This window comes from Diabrotica virgifera, chromosome 9 (genome assembly GCF_917563875.1).
Source record: "Diabrotica virgifera virgifera chromosome 9, PGI_DIABVI_V3a".
NCBI lineage: Eukaryota > Metazoa > Arthropoda > Insecta > Coleoptera > Chrysomelidae > Diabrotica > Diabrotica virgifera.
In genome coordinates, this window is record NC_065451.1 from 83439037 (window position 1) to 83461787 (window position 22751).

General features: G+C 34.7%; 1 protein-coding gene across 1 annotated transcript; it reads right to left on the bottom strand.

The window, feature by feature from the left end:
• Window positions 1-15839: 15839 nt before the first annotated feature.
• On the bottom strand, window positions 15840-18141 carry LOC126892145 (putative nuclease HARBI1). The gene is made up of 3 exons (XM_050661607.1): window positions 17837-18141; window positions 17242-17778; window positions 15840-16404 (listed from the first exon to the last, which is right to left on the bottom strand). The coding sequence occupies exons 2-3, from the start codon at window positions 17776-17778 to the stop codon at window positions 15886-15888; spliced, it is 1056 nt and encodes a 351-aa protein (XP_050517564.1). The 5' UTR covers window positions 17837-18141; the 3' UTR covers window positions 15840-15885.
• Window positions 18142-22751: the final 4610 nt, after the last annotated feature.

Consider the following 22751-nt stretch of genomic DNA (forward strand, 5'->3'; position numbering starts at 1 on the left):
CATCTCTAGTACCATCCTTGGATTATAAGCTTTCATTCGACACCTCATTTGATATTCTACCTGATATAGTGACGTAGGAATATTCGCGGTCGGATGGACAGCCGGACAGACAGCATAGGCCAAATTTCTCATCTTTAGTACCATCCTTGGATTATAAGCCTTTATTCGACACCTCATTCGCTATTCTACCTGGTATAGTGACGGAGGAATATTCGAGGTCGGACGGACAGACAGCTTAAGCCAAATTTATCATCTTTATTACCATCCTTGGTTATAGGCTTTCATTCGACCCCTTATTTATCGTTCTACCTGGTACAGTGACGGAGGAGTTATATTCGCGTCGGAAAGACCGCCGAGGGACAAACAGCCTTGGTCAAATTTCTCATCTTTACTACCATCCTTGGATTATAAGCTTTCATTCGGCACCTCCTTTGTCATTCTACCTGGTATAGTGACGGAGGAATATTCGCGGTCGGACGGACAGACAGCCTAGGCCAAATTTATCATCTTTAGTACCATCCTTGGTTATAAGCTTTCATTCGACACCTCATTTGTTATTCTACCTGGTATAGTGACGAAGGAATATTCGCGGTCGGATGGACAGACACAGACAGCCTAGGCCAGATTTATCATCTTTAGTACGATCCTTGGATTATAAGTTTTCATTCGACACCTTATTTGTCATTCTATTTGGTATAGTGACGGAGGAATTATATTCGCGGTCGGACGGACCGACGCGACGGACAGACAGCCTAGGTAAAATTTCTCATCTTTAGTACTATCCTTGGATTATAAGCTTTCATCTGACACCTCATGTATCATTCTAGCAGGCGTAGTGACATAGGAGTTATATCCGCGGTCGGACGGACCGACGTACAGACAGTCTAGGTCAATTTTCTCATCTTTAGTACTATTCTTGGATTATAAGCCTTTATTCTACACCTCATTTGTTATTCTACCTGGTATAGTGACGGAGGAATATTCGCGGTCGGACGGACAGACAGCCTAGGCCAAATTTCTCATATTTAGTACCATCCTTGGATTATAAACATTCATTTGACAACTTTATTCGGCAAAAATATTTCTTGGAGATTTTTTGTCCGGGATTTTTTGTGGGGATATTTTGTCCAAAAATGTGTGGGGATTATCTGTCCGGGATTTTTTGTCCGAGGATTATTTGTCCGGGAATTATTTGTGGGAATTTTTTGTCCGGGGATAATTTCTGGGGATTTTTTGTCCGGGATTATCTGTCCGGACCCCAGGAAAGTGTCAATAATGTTAATGAATCCTAATTTTTAGAAGCAGTATCGGTGTATCCATAACACATGGCCAGAGACACATAAGGTTAAGGCCCCTCATTCCAAACATACTGGTTGTAATGCAAAAATTATAATAATTGTTAAGCAACAAAATATGAAAAGGTATATTGACACAAATAATTTGTGTAAATTATTATATTTCATTTTATTATAGGGGTAAGGATATATATTTGTCAGAATACCCAACAGAGATATTTTTGAAGTATACCCACAACCACCTAATACTAGTTGCACTGCTTTATGACGTAGGACTCCCTCAGATAATGTTATAGAAAAATTTACAAAGCTCTTTTCGAAAGGAAATATTTATAAGTCTGAATTGCAAGAGAAGTATGAAAAGGAATATTATAAAATTGTGGCAGATGGGTCAAAATGTCACACACATAGATGGTGCTATGAACTTTATTATAAAATATTTAATAAACAATATGTTGATCCTTCAGGCAGTGAAGTGGTTGCTTCTTTAAAATTGTTTATTGAACAATATAATGCAAAATGTGGAGTGCAATGTGCAATAATGTCAGAAGATGTAGAAAATTTAGTTGCGTGTATATGCTCACCGCTAATGAAAAGAGTTCATAAATATGAAAGATCATCAGGTGAAATTATGTTTATAGACTCATCTGGTAACATGGACAGGCATAACAGCAGAGTTTTTAATGTTATGTCCCACAGTTGTTGGTGATTTACCTGTAGGAATTATTATGATGTACAGTGAGTGTGAAAATGTTATTACAAAAGGGATAAATCTTTTTAAAACTATTTTAAATAGTGATAGTTTTTGAAATTCATTTCCCAGTATTATCATGACAGATGACAGTGCTGCAGAAAGAGCTGCATAAAAAACATATTTTCCTAATTCCACTCTTTTATTATGTAAGTTTCATGTGCTTCAGGCAATAATGCGTTATCTATGGGATAATAAACATAAAATTCATGCAGACGATAGGCTTCCAATTTATAAATATTTTAATAGTCTGTTACATTCACCTTCTGAAGATGATTTTCATGACAAAGTAATGAGTTTTATGGAATGTGATACTGTCAAAAAATATCCCAATTTGATGAAATATTTCGAAAACTTTGTTAAAAGGTCTCAAGAATGAGCATTATATCATTTTAAGGTAATAACTAGGGGAAATAATACAAATAATTTTTGTGAACCAGGTTTTAGAATTATAAAAGATAAAATCTTAAATCGAGTAAAAGCTTTCGATTTTTTAACAAGCAGTTTAGAAAGTTATTATGAAAGGAAAATAAGCGATATAATAAACGGGACGAAAATAAAGTTTGCTCCCAAAATATGAATATTACCTGACTCCGTAAAAGGTAATGTTTGAATTCACTCCCAGGCGATTTTAAGCCTTCATTAGTATAAGGTGGTATAAGTAATTATTATACCTTAAAATCTTGACACTGTTGACAAATCATTCGTTTAAAAGTATATTTCTTATTGGACGTTCTTGCAGATCTACATCTAATTGGGATGATTTTTAAAAATGTAACTTTGTGTTAATTCAAGAAAACAAAGTTTCATTGTTATGTCCTTGTTAATATTTGGTCACTAAGTTTCATTGAATACATACATTAGAGTAAAGATGAAATTGTTATAACTGCCACGCTTACTTTTTTTACAACATGCATATTTGATATTATTTTTTCATCAAATAGGTTTATCTTAATTTCTAAAATAAAACAGTAATTACTCGTGAATATTTTTATTTTAAGAAATTCTGAAAAAATTTTGTATAAATATTTAAATAAATGATAAAACATGATATAATAATTAAAAAAAAATTAATTTAAATGAAACAAATTTATGAAAATAATTACATTTATACCTACACTTACTATTTCACTTATTTTTAGAAGAAAAGTCCCCCGCCCCTATTATTTTTTATTTCTTCAGAATTTAATAACGTAATAGTAAAATAAATTTTAGTACTATATGGCAACAATGTTTAAATAAAACAATATCCTTTAATCATCCTTAATTGTAAAATCGCTCGGGGGTGAATTCAAATAGTGTCGTGAGTGAACTCGACTAATAAAATAGCTACCTGCTCAAGACGGGAGTGAACTCAAAGGTGCCCTAATAAACAACCGATCAGAGGGAGTTAAGAAATCGAAGTATGTATTTTCGAAATGATGAAAAAATCGAAAATCTTAACTGTATCCAAATTGACCTGAATATATTTGAAGTAATGTCAGGTGATAAAAAATATTTCGTCAATTATAGTGATGAACTATGTTCATGTACTGTAGGCAGTCAAGGCGCTCCTTGCAAGCATTAGCTTGCAGTTGTAAAACAGTTCAATTTGACATCATCGCAATTTATACCTTTTGCAGATCCCACAGCAAAAATAATCTTGTTTAAAATTCTTTATGGAAAATCACCCAAAAATGAAGAATGGTTTGCCTTCTTGACTAGTTCAGCAGCAAACAAATCTTCTTCTGATTTTTCCCTTATCAATAAGTCCCGTTCATTACAAATTCCCTTAAACAATAGTGAGATAGAGTTCCCACAACCTAATTGTAATGTAAATGTTGCTAATGTTGATGAAGGCTGTCAAATGATTCAGGAAGTATCAGAATTATTTAAAGATAAGTCTATGAAAAATCCCGAGCTGTATTTCGATGCTATTAAGAAATTTCATGAACTTGCAACTATTGCTGCTAAAACAGATTTAGCTTTAATCTTAGGATTACACACATTTGGAAAATATACGGGAGCTGGTAATCCTCTGATATTAAAAAAAATCTGCAAGGAGACAACCGTATATGAGTCCAGCCGACATCCATTTCCCGCAGGAAAATAAAAATATGTGGGCGATCGCTTTCTAATAGTGGTCGACCCCATAAAAGGCAAAGGCTGGAGGATCTTGCATATCCAAAAATACAAACTTCTTCAAATGTGTCATTAAGGGAGAAATCAAATTGTAAAAGAACAAGAGCTCCGCATTCTTTACAATTTCGTGTAGAAAATAATATCAATTTGGGCAAATAATTTGTCATGGTATTTCTTCTTCTTTCTTTTTATGACATTATAATCTTGGATGCATCTTGGCCTGTTTGACTATTTCCCTTCATTATGTTCATGGTGGATGGAGTCACCGTTCGTATTGACATAAATGCACGTCAAAATCCGGCATAGCAAGCATTATTGGAGTTCATACAAAAAAACTACTTTTTGAAGGAAATTGCAATAAGTTTCGTGGTGTATGTGCACTTATCGAAAGAAAACAAACTATGAAACCTACTCATATTTGTCAAAAATTGTACAGATTATCACCAGCAATGGAGGCTGATATACTTACTGAAGGTTTTTTAAGTTTTAAGTGAAAGTATGCACAACCTTCATTGGTGATGGTGATTCCAGTGTCCACTTAAAAATTCTTTAAGAGGTTTATTATTGCCGTAAAATAAGAAAAATCGGATGTGCCAATCATTTAACAAAAAATATTACCAAACATTTTCATGAAATGGCTAAAGAATCAGCTAGTAATAAAAAATTATTATCAAGCACTCGTATAAATCGAAAATTCTGTAGAAAACTAATCTCCATCACGCTGTATCAGTGGTATACTGTAACATCACAAAATTTGTATATTTTTAGATAAAATTAAATTCCTGTGAGTGAATGATGGTTCTTTTCAGATTAACACTGTACTATCTTAAAATATTTTTTTTTCAATTTATAATTCCATCATATGTTACTATGATTCTGTGCTTAACACATTCGCTACCAAGCGGCTCATACATGAGCCACACGGATTTTTCGCACAGACCAGCGTCACACATTTGAGCCGGAGATCCCACCGCTCGAAATGTCGAATAAAACAGTTACGTTCGCAGATAGCGTATTGCGTTTTGGACGTAGTCTATAGAAAAGTGCGGCGCATATATGAGTCAGATGGTCTGTGTGCAGCTCCTACCGTTTAGTAGAAATTTAGCGAGCACGTGTGCAACATTGTCTCTGAATTGTGCTGTGTTTTTTTGTTGTTTTTAGCCCATGTAAGTATGTTTGTTTTACCTAGTATTATGTATGATATTTTGTATGATATTCCACTACAATACAACGATTATTACTACAAATAAAACAAAACGCTGTCGGTCTAAACTTGAAAAGTGAGGTTATGTTACGAAATATTTCTTATTTCAGGTGCATGGTCTATTTCAAAGAAAGAAAATCATAAAAGGCTGTGTTTACTAAAATAAAATACTACACCAGCTTATTATTTTATTGCCAATTCTAAATAGTAGTAATAAGCCTAAAAACAGTCGTCATATATATGAAACGCATAGTCTCTAAATAAAGATTTTGTACATATGCTGTTGCGATTACTAGATTTCGTAGGTAAGAAGGTTCGTATTGTTATTTCATATTTACACGTAACATACGTAGTAAAACCCCTTTGAATGTTGCTAGAGAATAACTTTTTCAGGGTTTTGCTGTGATGTATAAAAGAACTATTCTAACAGAAAAGGAGCTTCTAGAAGAGGCGGCCCGAATTATGAACTCAGAAAATGATGACAGTCTTTCTGATATACTAGAACCTGATGAAATTCCTGAAATGTTTTTAGATTACGGCAGTAGCTACAAGCCTTCATCAGAATCGGGTTCTAGTGTAGAACAAAATCCAGTTAGTGACTCGGAACATACCAGTGATGAAGCAGTTAGTGATCTTGATGAAAATGTTCCTGAAATGGACAGTGCACCAGTAAATAATCAAGATGACAGCGACTGGCTCGAAATCGACGATGAACCGGAGGTGTTCGATTTTTCAGAAATTGAATGTTTGAAAATAGATATATCAAAAGAATGTACTCCCAAAGATATATTTGAACTATTGTTTGATGACGAGTTGTTTCAAAAAATTTGCGAGTGGATTAATTTACGTGCACTGTCAGTTATTGGCAATGTAACACCGAAGCATTCTACAATGAATAAATGGAAACCAACTACTCCCCATGAATTCCGCCGTTTTCTCGCATTATGCATGCTAATGGGAAACATAAAAATGCCAAACATTAAGTGCTACTGGAGTACGAATCCACTATATTCCCACCCAATATTTGGAAATATCATGTCGAGGAATAGATTCGAACAGATTCTACGGTGTTTGTGTTTTACCAAGAAAGATGATATAAAAACTTCCCGTTTGCACAAAATTGAAAAAGTTGCAGACCATGTTTTTGAAAACATGCGTAAAGTTTTATATCCTGGAAGAGATCTCTCCTTAGACGAAGCCTTGCTGCTTTGGCGTGGACGATTAATATTTCGCCAATATATTCCCAATAAGAGTGCGAAATACGGAATAAAGCTGTATGAACTTTGCACCCCAGAGGGCTTTGTTTTGGAGTGTCTAGTGTATACCGGAAAGGACACAGTGAACAATAAGATTGGCCATGCACAAGCTGTAGTTACAAAACTTGCGGAGCAATATTTTGGAAAAGGTCACACATTGTACTTAGATAATTATTACAATAGTGTAAAACTTGCAGAATTCCTTTATAAAAACAAGACTCGTGTGGTAGGAACATTGAGAAAAAACCGGAAAGGAAACCCAAAAGTGGTAATTGACTACAAATTACGCAAAGGAGAGAGCACTTTCAGAAAAAAGAAAAATTTGATGGTTTTGAAGTGGAAGGACAAGCGCGATGTGCTTATGATATAACATTGCATGGACCTGGATCTCAAAAAACAACTAATAAACGAGGAGTAGAACACGAAAAACCCAGTGTAGTAGTCGACTATAACAAACGTATGTCCGGTGTTGATAGAAGCGACCAAATGCTCTCATATTATACGACACCCAGAAAAACTATTAGATGGTACCTAAAATTATTTTTTCATTTTGTCGATGTATGCTTATGGAATGGTACCTATTTGCATAATGTTGCTAAGGAAAAAAAAAATTAAGTACTTAGAATTCAGGGAGCAGCTGATACTTGACTATCTGACTGACTATAAGAAGGTGTCGGATTTGTTCCTCAAAAAAGAAAAGGACCCTGACATTCTTTGTTTGCGAGAAATGTAAAGACAAATCTGGACAATTGATTGGGTTGTGCGTAATCCATGTTTTCAAGAGTATCAATCACGAAGGCAACCACCAAATGCTTTTTTTTACCACACACATCAGATTTGGTTTTTTTTAGTTTCTTGTTTTTTTTTGTTTTTTTTTTTACCAGAATACCTTATTTTATTTCTGTTGTGACATAAAAATAATTAAATTTATTTAAAGTTGTAAGTTTTTTTATGTCTCATATATGAGACATATGGTCTATAATATTACCGGTTATGCTATAGACCAGCGTCTCATATATGAGCCGCATCAAAAAATCCCACAGGAATTGCATATTTTTATCTCAGATTAGGTAAGTTACAATCAGAAAAGGTTTTTCTTAGTGAATTTGTCATAATCTATGTTAGGTCCAGCAGGACGAAACCTAAATACACCCCTGGTAGCGAACGTGTTAAAGACCTTATATTACAGGGTAATAGAACAATAACTAAAAATGTTACGCTGTTGCTCTAGAATAATTGTATAATACTCAGAGCAATACAGTAATATAATCAAATGTTACAGTATTGCCTGGACTATATTGTAGGAATATTTGGATTGCTGCGAGTACAGCATAAGCATACAGTCAGTATTTTGCAGTATCTACAAGACACTGCTGTTTTTTATTATTTTTATTGTTAAACAATAATTGCTTGTATGATTAACATGGATGAATTTGTAAATAAGTTAAACGAAGGAATAGGAAACATTTACTGTCCCTCGTTACAGCTAATAGAAGGTTAAGAGTTGACAACTTACTTTTTAGTTTAACCTCAAATTGATACTTGTTTAAATCGTTTATAACGTTCATAAATACAGGCCTATCGTTAGAATAAAAACCTGCTGAAAATAATTAACAGACCAGTTCACCTTTTTATTTTTACAGGTTGTTATTCTTTTTCAGATAACGTCTGGCTCAGTTTTTGAGAATATTGTTCCAAATCAAGTTTCATTTGACACTACTGAAGAGCCAAATTATATCTGACGTGAGCACAATGGAAATGGGGCGCCTGCTAGCGAAAAAAACATCGCCAGATAGGAAGGAACTTCAGCCTAATGTTCAATTAGGTAATGACAAAAATGTTACTTTACCAATCGAAAATTCCACTTTAGCACTACATAAGCTAGGTGGTAGAGAAATACTTACTTTCCATTTGGATAATAGACCTAGTGATTTTGCTTATTGAACTCAGACTTGCATTCAGAAAACAGTTTTGAACCAGATGAGCCTAATCCTAAAAGGCACAAAATAAATGAGCAAACGTTTAATAGGCCTACTGAAGAAGTTTCTGAGGAAAGTGGAGAAACAAAACAAAACCATCTTTAGGTCTCTAGCCAACTAGTCGCTGTAGTTCAAGTGGCGAACAAAGAAAAACAAACAATTTCAGGTAAAAGAGATAGACACATCAGATGTATACGACTGGACTGCAATGGAAAATTCTGTTACGGGTAAATATTTCCAATACTCCATATCAGGTGAGAAAGCAGTATGGGCGAACGTTAAAGTTCTTTCATGTTCTTTCTCAAAGTTCTTTCTATGGGCCATCAATGGCGTTATAACTCTTCGTGAGTCTTTGCCGCTTTTACTATTGCCTTCCATGTTTGGCGGTCCTGTGTCACTAATTCTCATCGTCGCACTCCCATTTTCTCTAGATCTTCTTTGACTGCATCTTTCCACCTTTTTCTAGGCAGCCCCACAGACCTTCTTCCATCTGGCCTTTGCCAGAACACATTATTTATAAGCCGATTGTCGTTACTGCGTATCACATGCTCTGTCCACCGAGTCTATTGGCATTTATATATCTGACTAGATTTTCTTTTCCGAATAGACTCTAGCTCGTTATTGTATCTGCGTTTCCATTCGTTTGTCACGCTGTCTCTGGAAGGGTCATATATCATTCGAATGATTTTACGTTCCCACACCAGCAATTTATTGACTTCTCTTTTGTCTAGGTCAAATTTAGTACCATCTTTGGATTATAAGCTTTCATTCGACACCTCATTTGTTATTCTACCTGGTATAGTGACAGGAGTTACATTCGCGGTGGTGCGAACAGACAGCCTAGGTCAATTTTCTCATCTTTAGTACCATCCTGGGATTATTAAGCTTTAATTTGACACCTCATTTGCCATTCTAGCTGGCGTAGTAACGGAGTTACATTCGCGGTCGTGCGGACAGACAGCCTAGGTCCAATTTCTCATCTTTAGTACCATCCGTAGATTACAAGCTTTCATTTGACACCTCATTTGTCATTCTACCTGGCGTAGTGACAGAGTTATATTTGCGGTCGGATGGACAGACAGTCTAGGTAAATTTTCTTATCTTTAGTACAATCCTTGGATTATAAGCTTTCATTTGAAACCTTATTTGTCATTCTACCTCTTGTAGAGACTGAGTTACATTCGCGGTCGTACGGACAGAAAGCCTAGGTCAATTTTCTCATCTTTAGTACCATCCTTGGATTATAAGCTTTCATTTGACACCTCATTTGTATTCTACCTGGTATAATGACGGAGAAGTTGAGTTCACGGACAGACAGACTGACGGGCAGACGAACGTGGATAATTCAACGATTTCACTATTTCAAATCTAATTTTCTTAGGAAACCCGTGGACTTTTCCACAAATTGTAAGTACCTTCTCTAACCTTCCAGTATTGCAAAGGGTAGGACTCAGAAAATCGTGGCTGAACTTCTGTCTGATAGCCCCCCGTCTATAACTGTCATGCACTGAGCTTGAAAAACATTTGCGTCGATAGCAATCACGGGAAAACTTAGAGAAAGAAAAATTTCTCTGGAAAAATACAATCATGTTCAAGCTTTAAAAACAAGTTTGCTCCCTAGCTATCACTCAGTTTATGATGAGTTACCGCAAAAATAAACACTTAGAAAAAAGGTTTGTTTATTTTAGTTTATTTACTTTTATCCTCAAATAAACCTAATTTGTCAGACATTGTTTGTATTTCTTTTTCATACGATGGTGTCAATCAAGTAGAACCAGAAACCCAACTTTTTGGTTTTGAATTTAACCTTTACTTATGAAAATATTAACATTTTTAAGTTTTTCAGTAAACTTTCTGATGTTTCGTATGTACTTTTTAATTTACATGAAAAATTCGTATCTCCAAGTTCATTACTAAGAAAACTGCATATTCCAAAAAAATAAACAAGATATCGTCGTGGTACATGCAAAAGGTCGAATGTCAATAAAATATATTTTTTCTTTTTTGACATGTAAGTATCCAAAACACGCTTCTCCAACGTTTCCAAAAACTCCTATGTGTAGGGTTACCATACGTCCGGATTTCGTCCGGACAGTCCGGATTTGAAAGAGATGTCCGGATTGGCGTCCGGATATGAGAAATGTCCGGATTTTTTCTTTCCTAAAAAAGAATGGAAAATACTAGGCCCAACGGTGGGAAATTTCATTCTGCGCAGCACCTTAGGTCTAAAGTATGTTAAAACATATGTGTATATGTATTTTATAGGTGTATTTCATATGTGTATATGTATTTTAAACCGGCAGAGATTTTCGATGTTAGTTGCATATTGTAGCGAAACAGCTGTACTTTTAATTGTGCCATTCAGAAAATGTGTCAAATTCACCTTTTACATTTTCTATAACCCCTTGGACTACCCCTGTCCGGATTTGGCCTTAATAAATTATGGTAACCCTACCTACGTGTATCGACCAATCAGAATTAGTTGCAATAAGGCCAATGTCAGAGGTCTCTGTTTTGGTTAATGCAAATGGTCGTATGTCATTATATTGCCGTGGCGTGAGACTTATTTTGTATTGTTTTTATTCAAGCATCATTATTGTGTCGTGTACCCAGTTGTGTAAGTATTTAACTCTTTTTCTTTAATATAATTTAACCTCACAAATAATAATAATAATACTTTGTATTTGTAATGATAACTGTTAAATAATTTACTTCAAACAAAATACTAACCTCACTTTTGCTATGTTTTTCAAGTTCAAACTTTAATGATCATAGTTTTATAATGTTTTACAATAAGATTTATTTAAAGTTTAAATCACTTATAATAATTAACTTTTCTGTATAAAATAATTGAAATTTTTGAATATTTTTGTTGAGAAAACAGATTTTGCAAGAATCATAGTTCGATAATATAATATTGACATAGGAGCTATTGCATTTGACAAATTATTAACTCGTTATTTGTTGCAGGAATAACAGAAAAAGACTTTTCCTAATATGGTTGGAGCTAGAAGCCGCATCTTGGTGAAGCTGGCTCTTAGCTCTAGTATTGGTGAATTCAGCGAATATCAAGCCAGCTCTGTTAGTCAGCCCAGCTCAAGTCAAGGGAACTCTTCGAAATTCGAAATTAGTCGTTGAAGTGATAGGTGCTCAGGTACTATCAACGACATCAAAACCCGTCGTAGCATGCCCCGCGCACTCTTATAAAAAAATGTAATCGTATTTAGTTTACTTCAAATTTGTCAGAGGGTGTGCGAGGCGCTGATTTCGGCATCGTGATTGGTGGAACATGACTTTTGACAAATCCTGCGCTGTCTGTGTTCAGTCATTATGGTCGGTATTAGTTTGTGTTTGTTTGTGTCACCATAAAAAGAATAATATTATTCAGTCGTGTTTTTTGATATTTTTGTTATTTTGTAATCGAGTACCTTTTTAAAGTTAAAGTTAAGTTTTTCTGATTGTAAGGTAGAGATTTTCTGATTGTACTGTTTATCCAACGGGTCTAAAATGCACATTTTATTTCGCGTTTTGTTGTTAGGTATAATGGCTCCGATCAGCTGTTGTGTGCAGACAGGGACGTATTTAGGGGTTGGCGAAAGAGGCGCCCGCCAAGGGCGCAAGAGTGAGGGGGCGCAAAATTAGCGGAAGAAAACTTTTAGGAAATCCAAGATTTTAATTTTATAAACTAAGCATTTTTTCTACTTTCGATGAAAAAATATGATGCCGTATTCTAGCAAAGTTAAAAAGATAAGAGAATACATAAATAAATACCGGTACGGTATCAGTAACATTATAAAAAAATTGTAATATATAAAGAATTTTAAATTTTGTTAACTGGATGGTTTGCAGCGTTGCAAGCTAATACTAATACGGCAGCGTAATACAGGTGGCACAAGAAGAGCAGTGCGTCGAGCGGCAGAAGATAGAACTGATCATGCTCTCAGCGAAGCGAAGCTGCACACAACGTCAAGTTCAGTTCAGGCTATGAATCACGGCTCGTGAGTTGTGAAGATGACGTAGACTGGCGACTGCTAGTTCTCTTGCTCGAAATATTTGTGAGATATTTAGAAGAAGTCGCTATTAGGTGTTTTCGTGGAGCACATCCTGAATGTATTCTGAACTTAACCCGGATACAAATATATGCGCAAGCGTGTCTCCGAATATATTCTGAATTTGTTTCTGCACGAACAATTTCCGGATGTTTTTTGGGTTGCCTATGCCAATTGCCTAACCTTATTATTTTATCTTTATCGACGCTACGACAAACATCGACACTCCAAAACAGGAAAATTATTTTTACATAATATTGTAAAATATTATTTTAAAATGTGCGACAAAGGTAATTATAATTTAATTTAATATACCTGATATAAAAGTTTAAAGCTAATAAAATTTATAACTTTCCAAGTATTATAATTTTGAGTTTTATATTGTAAATTTGTGAGGTTAAATTTATGTTTGTAAGGAATTTTCCATAACCTTCTCAAATGTTTTTAGGTAAAAATATAATAATTATTATTGCTATTAATAGTGGCTTAATCCCATACAAACATAACATTTAACTATATTTCTTACATAATATCATAAATGAAAAAGAGTGACTTGCTTTATAATATATTTGACTAAATTAACAGTTTTGTAAAATTGACTTGTTAAATTACTTACCTGATTATCTCTTATTGTTACAGAAATATCTGAATATCTAATAATTCACCAAGCATCCTCAACAAGCCGTTCTGAGGATGAATCCTACAAGTGGAATCGCAACACCACTTTAGCCCTCATACAGTTGTATAAAAAATATAGAGGACAGGTGGGCAGTTTAAGAATTAAAAACTTGAGGAGAATGTTTGAAGAAATTGCCAAGGAGTTACGGTATGCAACCAAACAAAACATAAGCCCTGCTCATTGCGAGAATAGGTGGAAACACCTTGAGCGTTCATACAAAAAAGTGATAGACAATAACAATCAAACTGGTAGGGGCAGAAAGGACCATGAATATAAAGATGAAATGGATGAAATATTCGAAAAAAAAAAGAATGTTCACCCACAAAGATTATTGTCATCCACAACGGTCCATGTGCCCAAATCAATGTCAGCAGTTCAAACTGAGGTAGAAATACCGCAAAAAGTGGTGGTTCCAAATGAGGAACTTAAAATTGGTTCCAAGCAAAGCAAAAATCAGTTGCAATCAAAGCGCAAGCAAAAGTTGGACACCTTACTGGCAATCAAACAAGATCGCAAAGATTTTTATAAAGACCTTCTTCAAGAAAAAAAAAGGAAGAATGAACTGTATGAAAGAAGAACAAAAGTTCTTGAACAGTTGTTAGAGAAGAACTATAACATACCCAGTGATCTAACAGATTAAATTTTTTGTTTTGTTTAATTTAAACATTGTAGTCTTAAGGAATTTTTGATATGTTTAGTAGATTTAATTAGGTTAAGTATTCTATATATAGTTTTAAGAAATTTTTCTACAGTTCTTTTAATTGTTCATATATTTTGAAAGGTAGTTTTATCTTAATAAAATTGTTTTGTGTCCCAATTTCAGTTTCTTATTTCATTAAAATTTAAAAGGGAAATCCCAGTGGTTGGCTGTATACCATAGTTATAAATGACTTACTATGAAGTAAAACTTCTGTAGTATAATGGTATATAAAATTTTTTTAAATACTCAAATGGATTATGAAAAGTCAGAACGTTTTTAGTCCTATCAAACTATCCTCAGTAAGTAACCGTCAGTGTAATATTTGAAAGTAACCACAAAGTGCAGTCAAATGACCCTTATGCTACATGATTAAATTAATAGTTTATATAAAAATTAAGACACTAGGTCGATGTTAAAATATAACATTTTTAAGGATACGTAAAAAAACCCTTGCTTGAAAATGGACCTACATACTCCGAACAAGTAGTAATAGACCACTCAACATAGCATATGGGTCATTTGATCACACTGCAGCTACTTTCAAATATTACACTGACATTTATTCACTGAGGATGGTCCGATAGGATAACAAATGTTCTGAAATTTTGTAATCCATTTGTATATTTTTAATAAAAATTTTATTTACTATTATAGTAAAAAAGTTCTCACTCCCATCATCATCACCCCCAAATAGACTATTTCATGATAAGGAAAGAAGATATAAGTGAATGGAAGGACTGCAAGGTAATAGTTAGTGAGACAGTAAGCCAACAACATAAGCTGCTTGTTCTGGACATTGAAGTAAAAAGCAAAACTAAACCACAAAAAATCAAGTGGTGGATGCTAAAAAATGAGAAAGAAGGTCTATTCAGGGAAAAAATAGTAGAGAAAATATGTTGGAATATAAAAGAAAGCCCTAATACAGTTTGGAGAAAAGTGGCCAGTAGAGAGACTGCTATTGAAATACTTGGGAAAACGTCGGGAAATAAGTTTGAGCATAAAGAGACTTGGTGGTGGTCAAACGAAGTACAAGGAAAAATAAAAGAGAAGGGAAAATTATATAGACAGTGGCAAAAAACTAGATCGGACACAGATTTTCAAAACTATATGGTCGCTAAACAGGAATGAAAGTACAAAAGCTAAAGCAGAAGCGTAGTCGAACCTATACGATCAACTTGATACCAGGGAAGGTGAAACAAAGATATATAAAATAGTCAAACAGAGAGCAAAGAAAGCAAAAGATTTTAATCAGATTACATGTATCCTAGAAGAAAATAATAAAATACTAATTCATGAAAACAATGTCAAAAATAGATGGAGAAAGTACTGACAGTTTATTAAATAAAGAATTTGACAGACAGCCTGTGGAGTTAACGGAGACAGTAACAGCAATGGTCACCAAAATAACAAACGAGGAAGTGGCTCAACGCTTAGAAAAATAAAGAAAGGAAAAGCTGTCTGACCAGATTATATTCCTGGGGAAGTATGGAGAAGTATAGACAGGAACAAGTTGACTAGCAGGTTTATTTAATAGAATTATGGAAGTTGGACAAGTGCCAGACGAATGGAGAAGCAGTATACTAGTACCTGCCTACAAAAACAAGGGAGATATACAACAATGTGCAAACTACAGGGCTATAAAACTACTTAGTCACACCATGAAAATATGGGAGAGAGTAATTGATAGACGGATACATGAAGAAACTGAAATATCTGAAAATCAATTTGGCTTTATGCAGGCAGATCAACAACAGATGCAACTGTGAAGAAGCTCTGAAGCAAAAAATATCAATAAACGATTTTGTTAATCACTAATTTTTATTTTGTAACAAACATTCAATAATTATTTTTCTAAATTTGGAAACGCAAAGAATTCATAATTTCATTTCTTCTCATCACTCCATCTCTTTCATCTTGAGGTTCATTATTTACCTCTTGTATTACAGGTGCTTCCTCTTGTTCTACCTGTTCAAGCAGTTCCAAATTGTCATCTACTGAAATATTATGTAACACACACATTGCCCGAATAAAATGTGTAGCAATATCAATATTTCTCATCTGTAGATGATACAATTGCCTAAATTTCTGTTTTAACAATCCAAAACAATGCTCAATCAAATATCTATTTTTCGATAATAGGTAATTGTAATTCCTTTGGCGCCTGGTTAAATTACCTCTATCTTGAAAAGGTGTTAAACAATGTCTTAGACAAGGGTAACCACTATCCCCAATAATAAAATATTCACCACATTTTTCCTCTAGGCTATCAAACAAAGTAGATGTTCTGAATACTCTACTATCGTGGACAGATCCAGGGTAACCAACAAAAATGTCCCTTATTTTTTTCTTATTATCACAGACTACTTGTGCCTAAAATAAAAAAGAGGAAATTTAATATTAAAATGATGAAAAGGATGCTGGAACATACATATTACATTTAAAGTAAAATAGGGTGACCGGTTTTGCTATTTATAAGTTATACAGCATTGTCAGGCCCACAAGAAACTGAAGCTAAACACATATTATTGTGTGTATAAATAACAATGATAACAGAAAGTGTGTATAACGATAAAAACAGTTATTAGTTATTAAGGTAGTACAGATGTATAGTACAAGACGTAGTAGTACAGAGTATAGAGGTAGTACAAAAAAAACTCATCAATTTGATACGGATGTGTATGGAACGGTTACGATGTGAGGTGAGAGTTGGACAACAATACTCAGAGGCATTCAAAATAAACAATGGACTAAAACAGGGAGATACACTTTCACCACAACTATTCAACTTAGCTCTGGAACACATAATCGGAAGTGCAAGATCGAAAAACCAACTACAGTATTTCATCAAGAAGGACCAAACTTACTGTTGGCATTCGCAGACGATGTCGATTTAATAGGAAACACCAGATTAGTAAACATCAGAGAGGATCTGGTCAACACTTAAATTTGTAAGTTTCTTTTGAGATCTAATTTAACTTAGAGTACACCTATTATTGTTAAGTAACAAAACCCTCTGTACTACCTTAATAACTAATAATATGCTGTATAACTTGTAAACAGTGAAACTGGTCGCCCTATTTTACTTTAAATGTAATATAACCAATTTAAAGGATTGTGAGTAGAGGACTTTTTCCCCTGACATACATTAATATATTAAAAGTTTCCGTTGATTGAGATAATGTGCATTTTAAATTTATAAGTACTTACTTGAATGGAATAAAAATGCTTTCTATTTAGATAGGAATCAGGATCCTCCTGCGGTTTGTTTATTTTGATATGTGTTCCATCTATTATACCAATGACTCCTGGAAATTCCTTCTGTCTAAAATGTCTTTCAATTTCCACTTTTTCCTCATTAGTAGGCCATTTTATTACATCTCTAGACATGTTTGACAAAAAATATGTCACATTTGTCACAATTTTGTGGAGAGAGCTAATGCTGATACCAAACCGATCTGACACATCTCTATACCCAGCAGCTTCATTGCTTGAAAACCATAAAAATGTTACAATTACTTTCAATGGGCTTATTTTCTCAGAATCTCCCTTTTGGTAGTGGAAATGAGATCTTTCATACTTATTTGCCAAATCTACAGCTAAGTCTCTACTTAATCTAAAATGCTGTATAAATTGTTGGTCATTAAATTGTTGCACAGTTTCCTCAAAAAAATTTGCATTTTTTGGAACATTTAAAAGTCCTACAATCTCTTCCAAATCTTCATCACTCGAACTGAGGTTCATCATCTAAAAAGTTTTTAAAAATAAGAAACTGAAATACATAATACAATTTAAAAAACCTTACCTTTTACAAAATTTGTATGATAACACAACAATTCAAAATTTTAAATTTGTTAGGTTAGAAATACAATCTCGAATCTCTAACAAAATAAATAAATTCGTCAAATCAACTTCTGCACATGTGCGGACAATAAATCCTCTCTTTAATCCCAGAACTTGTTGAACGCATTCCGAATACGTTCAGGACAAGTTGTTGCGCTCCGCGAACAGAGAACTTTTTATTCAGAGGAGGATTTTTCAACACCGCGAACAGCCAAAATTCTAATGCGCAAGCGTTCTTCCTCTGAACACGTTCAGGACGTGCTCCACGAAAACACTTATTGTATTTGTACTCTATCTGTGCTAGTTTTGACTGTACTCCAGACGTTTTGCATTCGGAACAAATGAGTAGTCATAATTAAGATACATTGATTTCTCTAGTGATCAGGCTCAAATCGTGGAGTTTTGTTGATTTTATTGTTAGCCACAAGAAAACTGGTGAAGGAATCTCAAATGAAATTCTAACAAAATTGAAAGAAGATGGACTGGACGTAAATGATTGTCGTTGCCAAGGCTTCAGTAACGGATCGAACATGGCAGGAATTTACAACAGCGTACAAGCTCACATTGACAACATCAATGACTTAGCTAGATTTGTGCCATGTGCCGCGCACAGCTTGAATTTGGTTGGTGTTTATGCAACAGAAGTATCCCCAATGATAATCACTTTTTATGGTATTGCACGGAGTATATTCTGTTTTGTCAGTGGTTCAACGATACGATGGGAATGTTTTAACAAGTATTTGGGTAGCACTCTGAAGGCACACAGTTACACACAATGGTCTTCAAAAAGACAGGCCATCACTTCTATTGAGAAAAACATTAAGGGATTATACACTGCTTTAAAGGAGATGACCAACAATCATGAATGGAATAATGAAATTGTTTTTGGGACTTCAAGCACAATCAAAAACATTGATTTTAAGTTTATCTGCCTGCTCTATTTGTGGTCTGAAATATTAATATCAATTGATTGTACAAACAAGTCATTACAAGCTAAAGACACGTCTCTTGACATTGCATCAAAACTGTTGAATGGCCTGTCCAAGAAGATTAAGAAACGAGAAACGGCGTGATGATGATGTGGATGATATAATTTCCAAAGCTTTATCAACATGTGATGAAATTGGCATTGAGAGTTCATTTCCAAATAAACGAACTAAGAGAGTTAAAGCCTTATCATCAGAAATGGCCATGGATGAGAGCTGCCTCATACCTCAAAGACAAGGGTTCCAACGAAAATGTTTTTTGGTTTATGACAAATTAATAACCGAAATGAGTAAAAGATCAGAGGCCTACATACAAGTTTCAAACGATTTTGTATTCTTATTTTTCTTATCAGGGTCATCACTGCAAAAAACAACAGACTCTGATTTGGAAAACTGTGCAAAAGATTCTGGCCTCAAATACAGCATGTTGAAATAGTAATACAGACGCTGTTGAAATAGTAAGAGAAATTGGAAGTTTCAAATTCCATATGAATGAGCTGTTTAAACAGTTGGGTTCGGCATCCCACTTAAAAATTTTGCAGGTAATTCATAAGTACCAGCTAAGAGATGCTTACCCAAATATTGAAATTGCTTACAAAATTTACCTTTAGTAAACTAAAAACTCTGAAAGGACATTTAGTAAACTTAAATTTATTAAGAACTATTTACGGTCGAGAACTGGCCAAACACGCATGAGCAATCTGGCAATCTTATCAATTGAATACGAAACAGCTTCAAAACTTAAGGGGGCGGTAGCATTGAATTTCGCCAAGGGCGCAGGAATGGCAAGATACGTCCCTGTGTGCAGACGGTGGAAAAGTTCAACAAGTAAACATATATTTAATCCAAATTAAATACTCACATTTCTATGTAAAATGTCAGATTATATAAATAAATAAGTACGAAACAAAAGTTGTTTGTGTTTTACCTTTATTGTCCACTTGAATAAAATATTAAATATTGGAAGTACCGTATGGAGGCTATGTACCTAGCGTGGAGGCTAGATTGTAGTACACTTCCAATTAATCAGGTGGCGCTGAAATAAGTGACATATTTTTTGAAGGTGAGATCGCATTCTACCCAATCCTACTAAAACTTTTATCTAGGAGTCATAGAACTGCATGATATTAGAGACCAAGAACTGCTTTTACATTCATCCGAACCAACCGCTTCGATTGGGGCGATTACACCCTTCATTGAGTGTCATGGTGTAATGGAGTACACAACACAGATCTTACTTACTCTGTGTCGTTACAACCCTTCGTGGGTTTTACCCGACTCAACAACATGCCTCCACTGTTTTCTGTCTTGAGCAAGCTCCATCCAATTCTCCACGCCCATAGTGCTTAGGTCTCCTGCTATATTATCTCGCCACCGGAGTCGAGGGCGTCCGCGTGGTCTCCTTTCAGTTGGGACTTCCTCCCACACTAGTCTTACTGTTCTTTGGTCAGAATGTCTTTTGAGGTGTCCTGCCACAACACAGATCCATCCTATAGAAAAGCTCGATGAAGTCATGCAGGAGCAATCAGACACAGATTTTAGTTAAGGATCAGATGAATTTTATGCTTCATCCGAAAGTTAAACTGATACAGATGTAACAGCAGATGATGTCACTAATATACACTTGGTCACTAATATACCAACACGACAACAGCCGCAATCAACGTCGGATACAGACCAAAATATTATTACAGATCAAGAACAACAAAAACCAAGAAAACGTAAAGGTCAAGTTAACCAAAATGAGTGGAAGAGATTAAAAAATGCCAAGTTAAGATTAGAGGGGAAGTCTTATGTTGGATTTGAAAAACAAGAAAATGGAAAATATAAGCAAACTAAAATTAAGGAATCTAGATGCCTAGGGTCAAGATGTAATGAGCATCCTCAGCCGAAAAAAGGTAAAGTAGGTCCAAGACAAGATTTCAAATTTAATACGATTAGTGAGGATGATCGAAAGTCAATACATTCGTACTTTTGGAATCTGTCATCTTGGGAAACTAAAAAAGTTTACGTCACTGGGTCTGTATTGCACGTACGTCCAAAATACAGAAGAAAAACTACTACTACTTCAAGAAAAAACACCGGATTTTCTTTTTACTTGACTGTAAACGAAAATGGAGATATGAAGAAACGTGTTTGCCGAAATGTTTATCAACACATTAAACGTGAAAAGACTGTGCGCTCTTGGATTTTATCAGATCAACCCAGTACAAGCCAGGAAAACGGAGAACAGGAAAATCAGGCACCACGACAAAGACCAAATAGAGTTAACAATAATGTAGAAGAATTTCTGAATTTACTGCCTAAAGTAGAAAGACATTATTGTCAAGCGTCTTCCACTAAACTTTACGTTGAACCCTTATGGTCTAGTCTGCGAGAGATGTACCGCTTTTATAAAGAGGATTGTCAAACACAAAACAAAACTGCATCGTCCTGGAAAACCTTTTATATTACTTTAAAAACCATGAACACAGATCTTTATACTCCAAAAACGAAAGGAACGTGCGATGAAGAAACATTCCAGAAACATCAGCAAAAGAAACAATTAGCAATAGAAGAGAAAACAAGAGACAAAGAACAATCCAACAATAATGCTAACACTGAAACCTATACTGTAGATTTACAGGCTGTTCTTTTAGCTCCAAGACTAAATGCAAGTGCAAATTACTACAAGACTAAGTTAAAAGTCCACAGTGAGACTTTCCTTAACTTAAGTACTAAAGATGCCGTCTGCTAAGCTTGGCACGAAGCTGTGGCAGGGATCAAAAGTGATGTATTTACATCAATTTACACAGACTTTTTAACAAAAGTGATAGAAAAACGACACCCAAAAAAAAATACGATTTGGAGTGATGGATGTGGTTACCAGAACCGAAAGACCAAGCCTTCTAATGCACTTCTTAAATTGTGAGTATTAAAACAAAAGTAATTATTGAACAAAAATACTTGGAAGTTGGACAAACCTTCATGGAAGTACACTCTATTTATTCTAGTATTGAAAAAAAATTGCGCAATCGTAGAGAGGTCTATACACCAGCAGACTACATTCCAATAATTCAATCTGCGAGACAACGACCGAATCCCTATGAAACAATTTATTGTAGTAATAATGATTTTTATGCATTTGAACCAGTATACTACAAAACTATTCGCCCTGGCAACAAAGCACGCGATCCCTGTGTTAACGATGTGGTTGGTTTTCAGTATACCCCTAATTATTCGTTACAAACTGTGCTTCCAAGACCAATGGGCTGATTTACCTGTAAGATCAAAGCGGCTGGAGTCACTACCACACCATCTCAAACTGTACACAGGGCCAATTCCAATCGAAGCGTCGAAATATGCACTTACAAGCACTAAAACAATCAATTTCACAAGATTATCGTCAATTCTACGAGACATTACCTCACAAATAAATTTGTTCTTCGCTCTTATATAATAAATAAAAACTTTAATGACTACACGATTTTATTTCCGTACTTCTATTCTGAAATTAATTTTACCTATGTCATCAAAATGGTTTGATTTTAAGTCGCAATACAGTATAAATTAAAGAAATATGGAACATAGCTTTTTAAGACACAGTGTTTGAACTGCATTTGAGATAGTGGACCAATATAAAAGTTCCAGACATTAAAACCAGAAATCATAGCAACATTAACATTGGCATGTAGAAAATATCTTTGAACTAGAACCTCCTACTTCTATCTCTCTCTTTGGGAGTTTACTAAAATAGCGAGCCCAGCCGAATGAGCCGAAAGTACATAATCGGACTTAAGGGTCCGCACCGCGCCAAGGAATAGAACCGAACCGAACCCACTACCTACATGCACAGACAAGGCGATTGCAGATACGCAGTACGAATGGGTTATTATTTTTATAAGTTTTTGG

Coding starts and splice junctions, on each gene's coding strand:
- LOC126892145 (XM_050661607.1), bottom strand. CDS start 17,778: ATGATGAACCTCAGTTCGAGTGATGAAGATTTGGAAGAGATTGTAGGA. Junction 16,405..17,241: donor AGCATTTTTATTCCATTCAA/GTAAGTACTTAT, acceptor TTTTTATTTTAG/GCACAAGTAGTCTGTGATAA.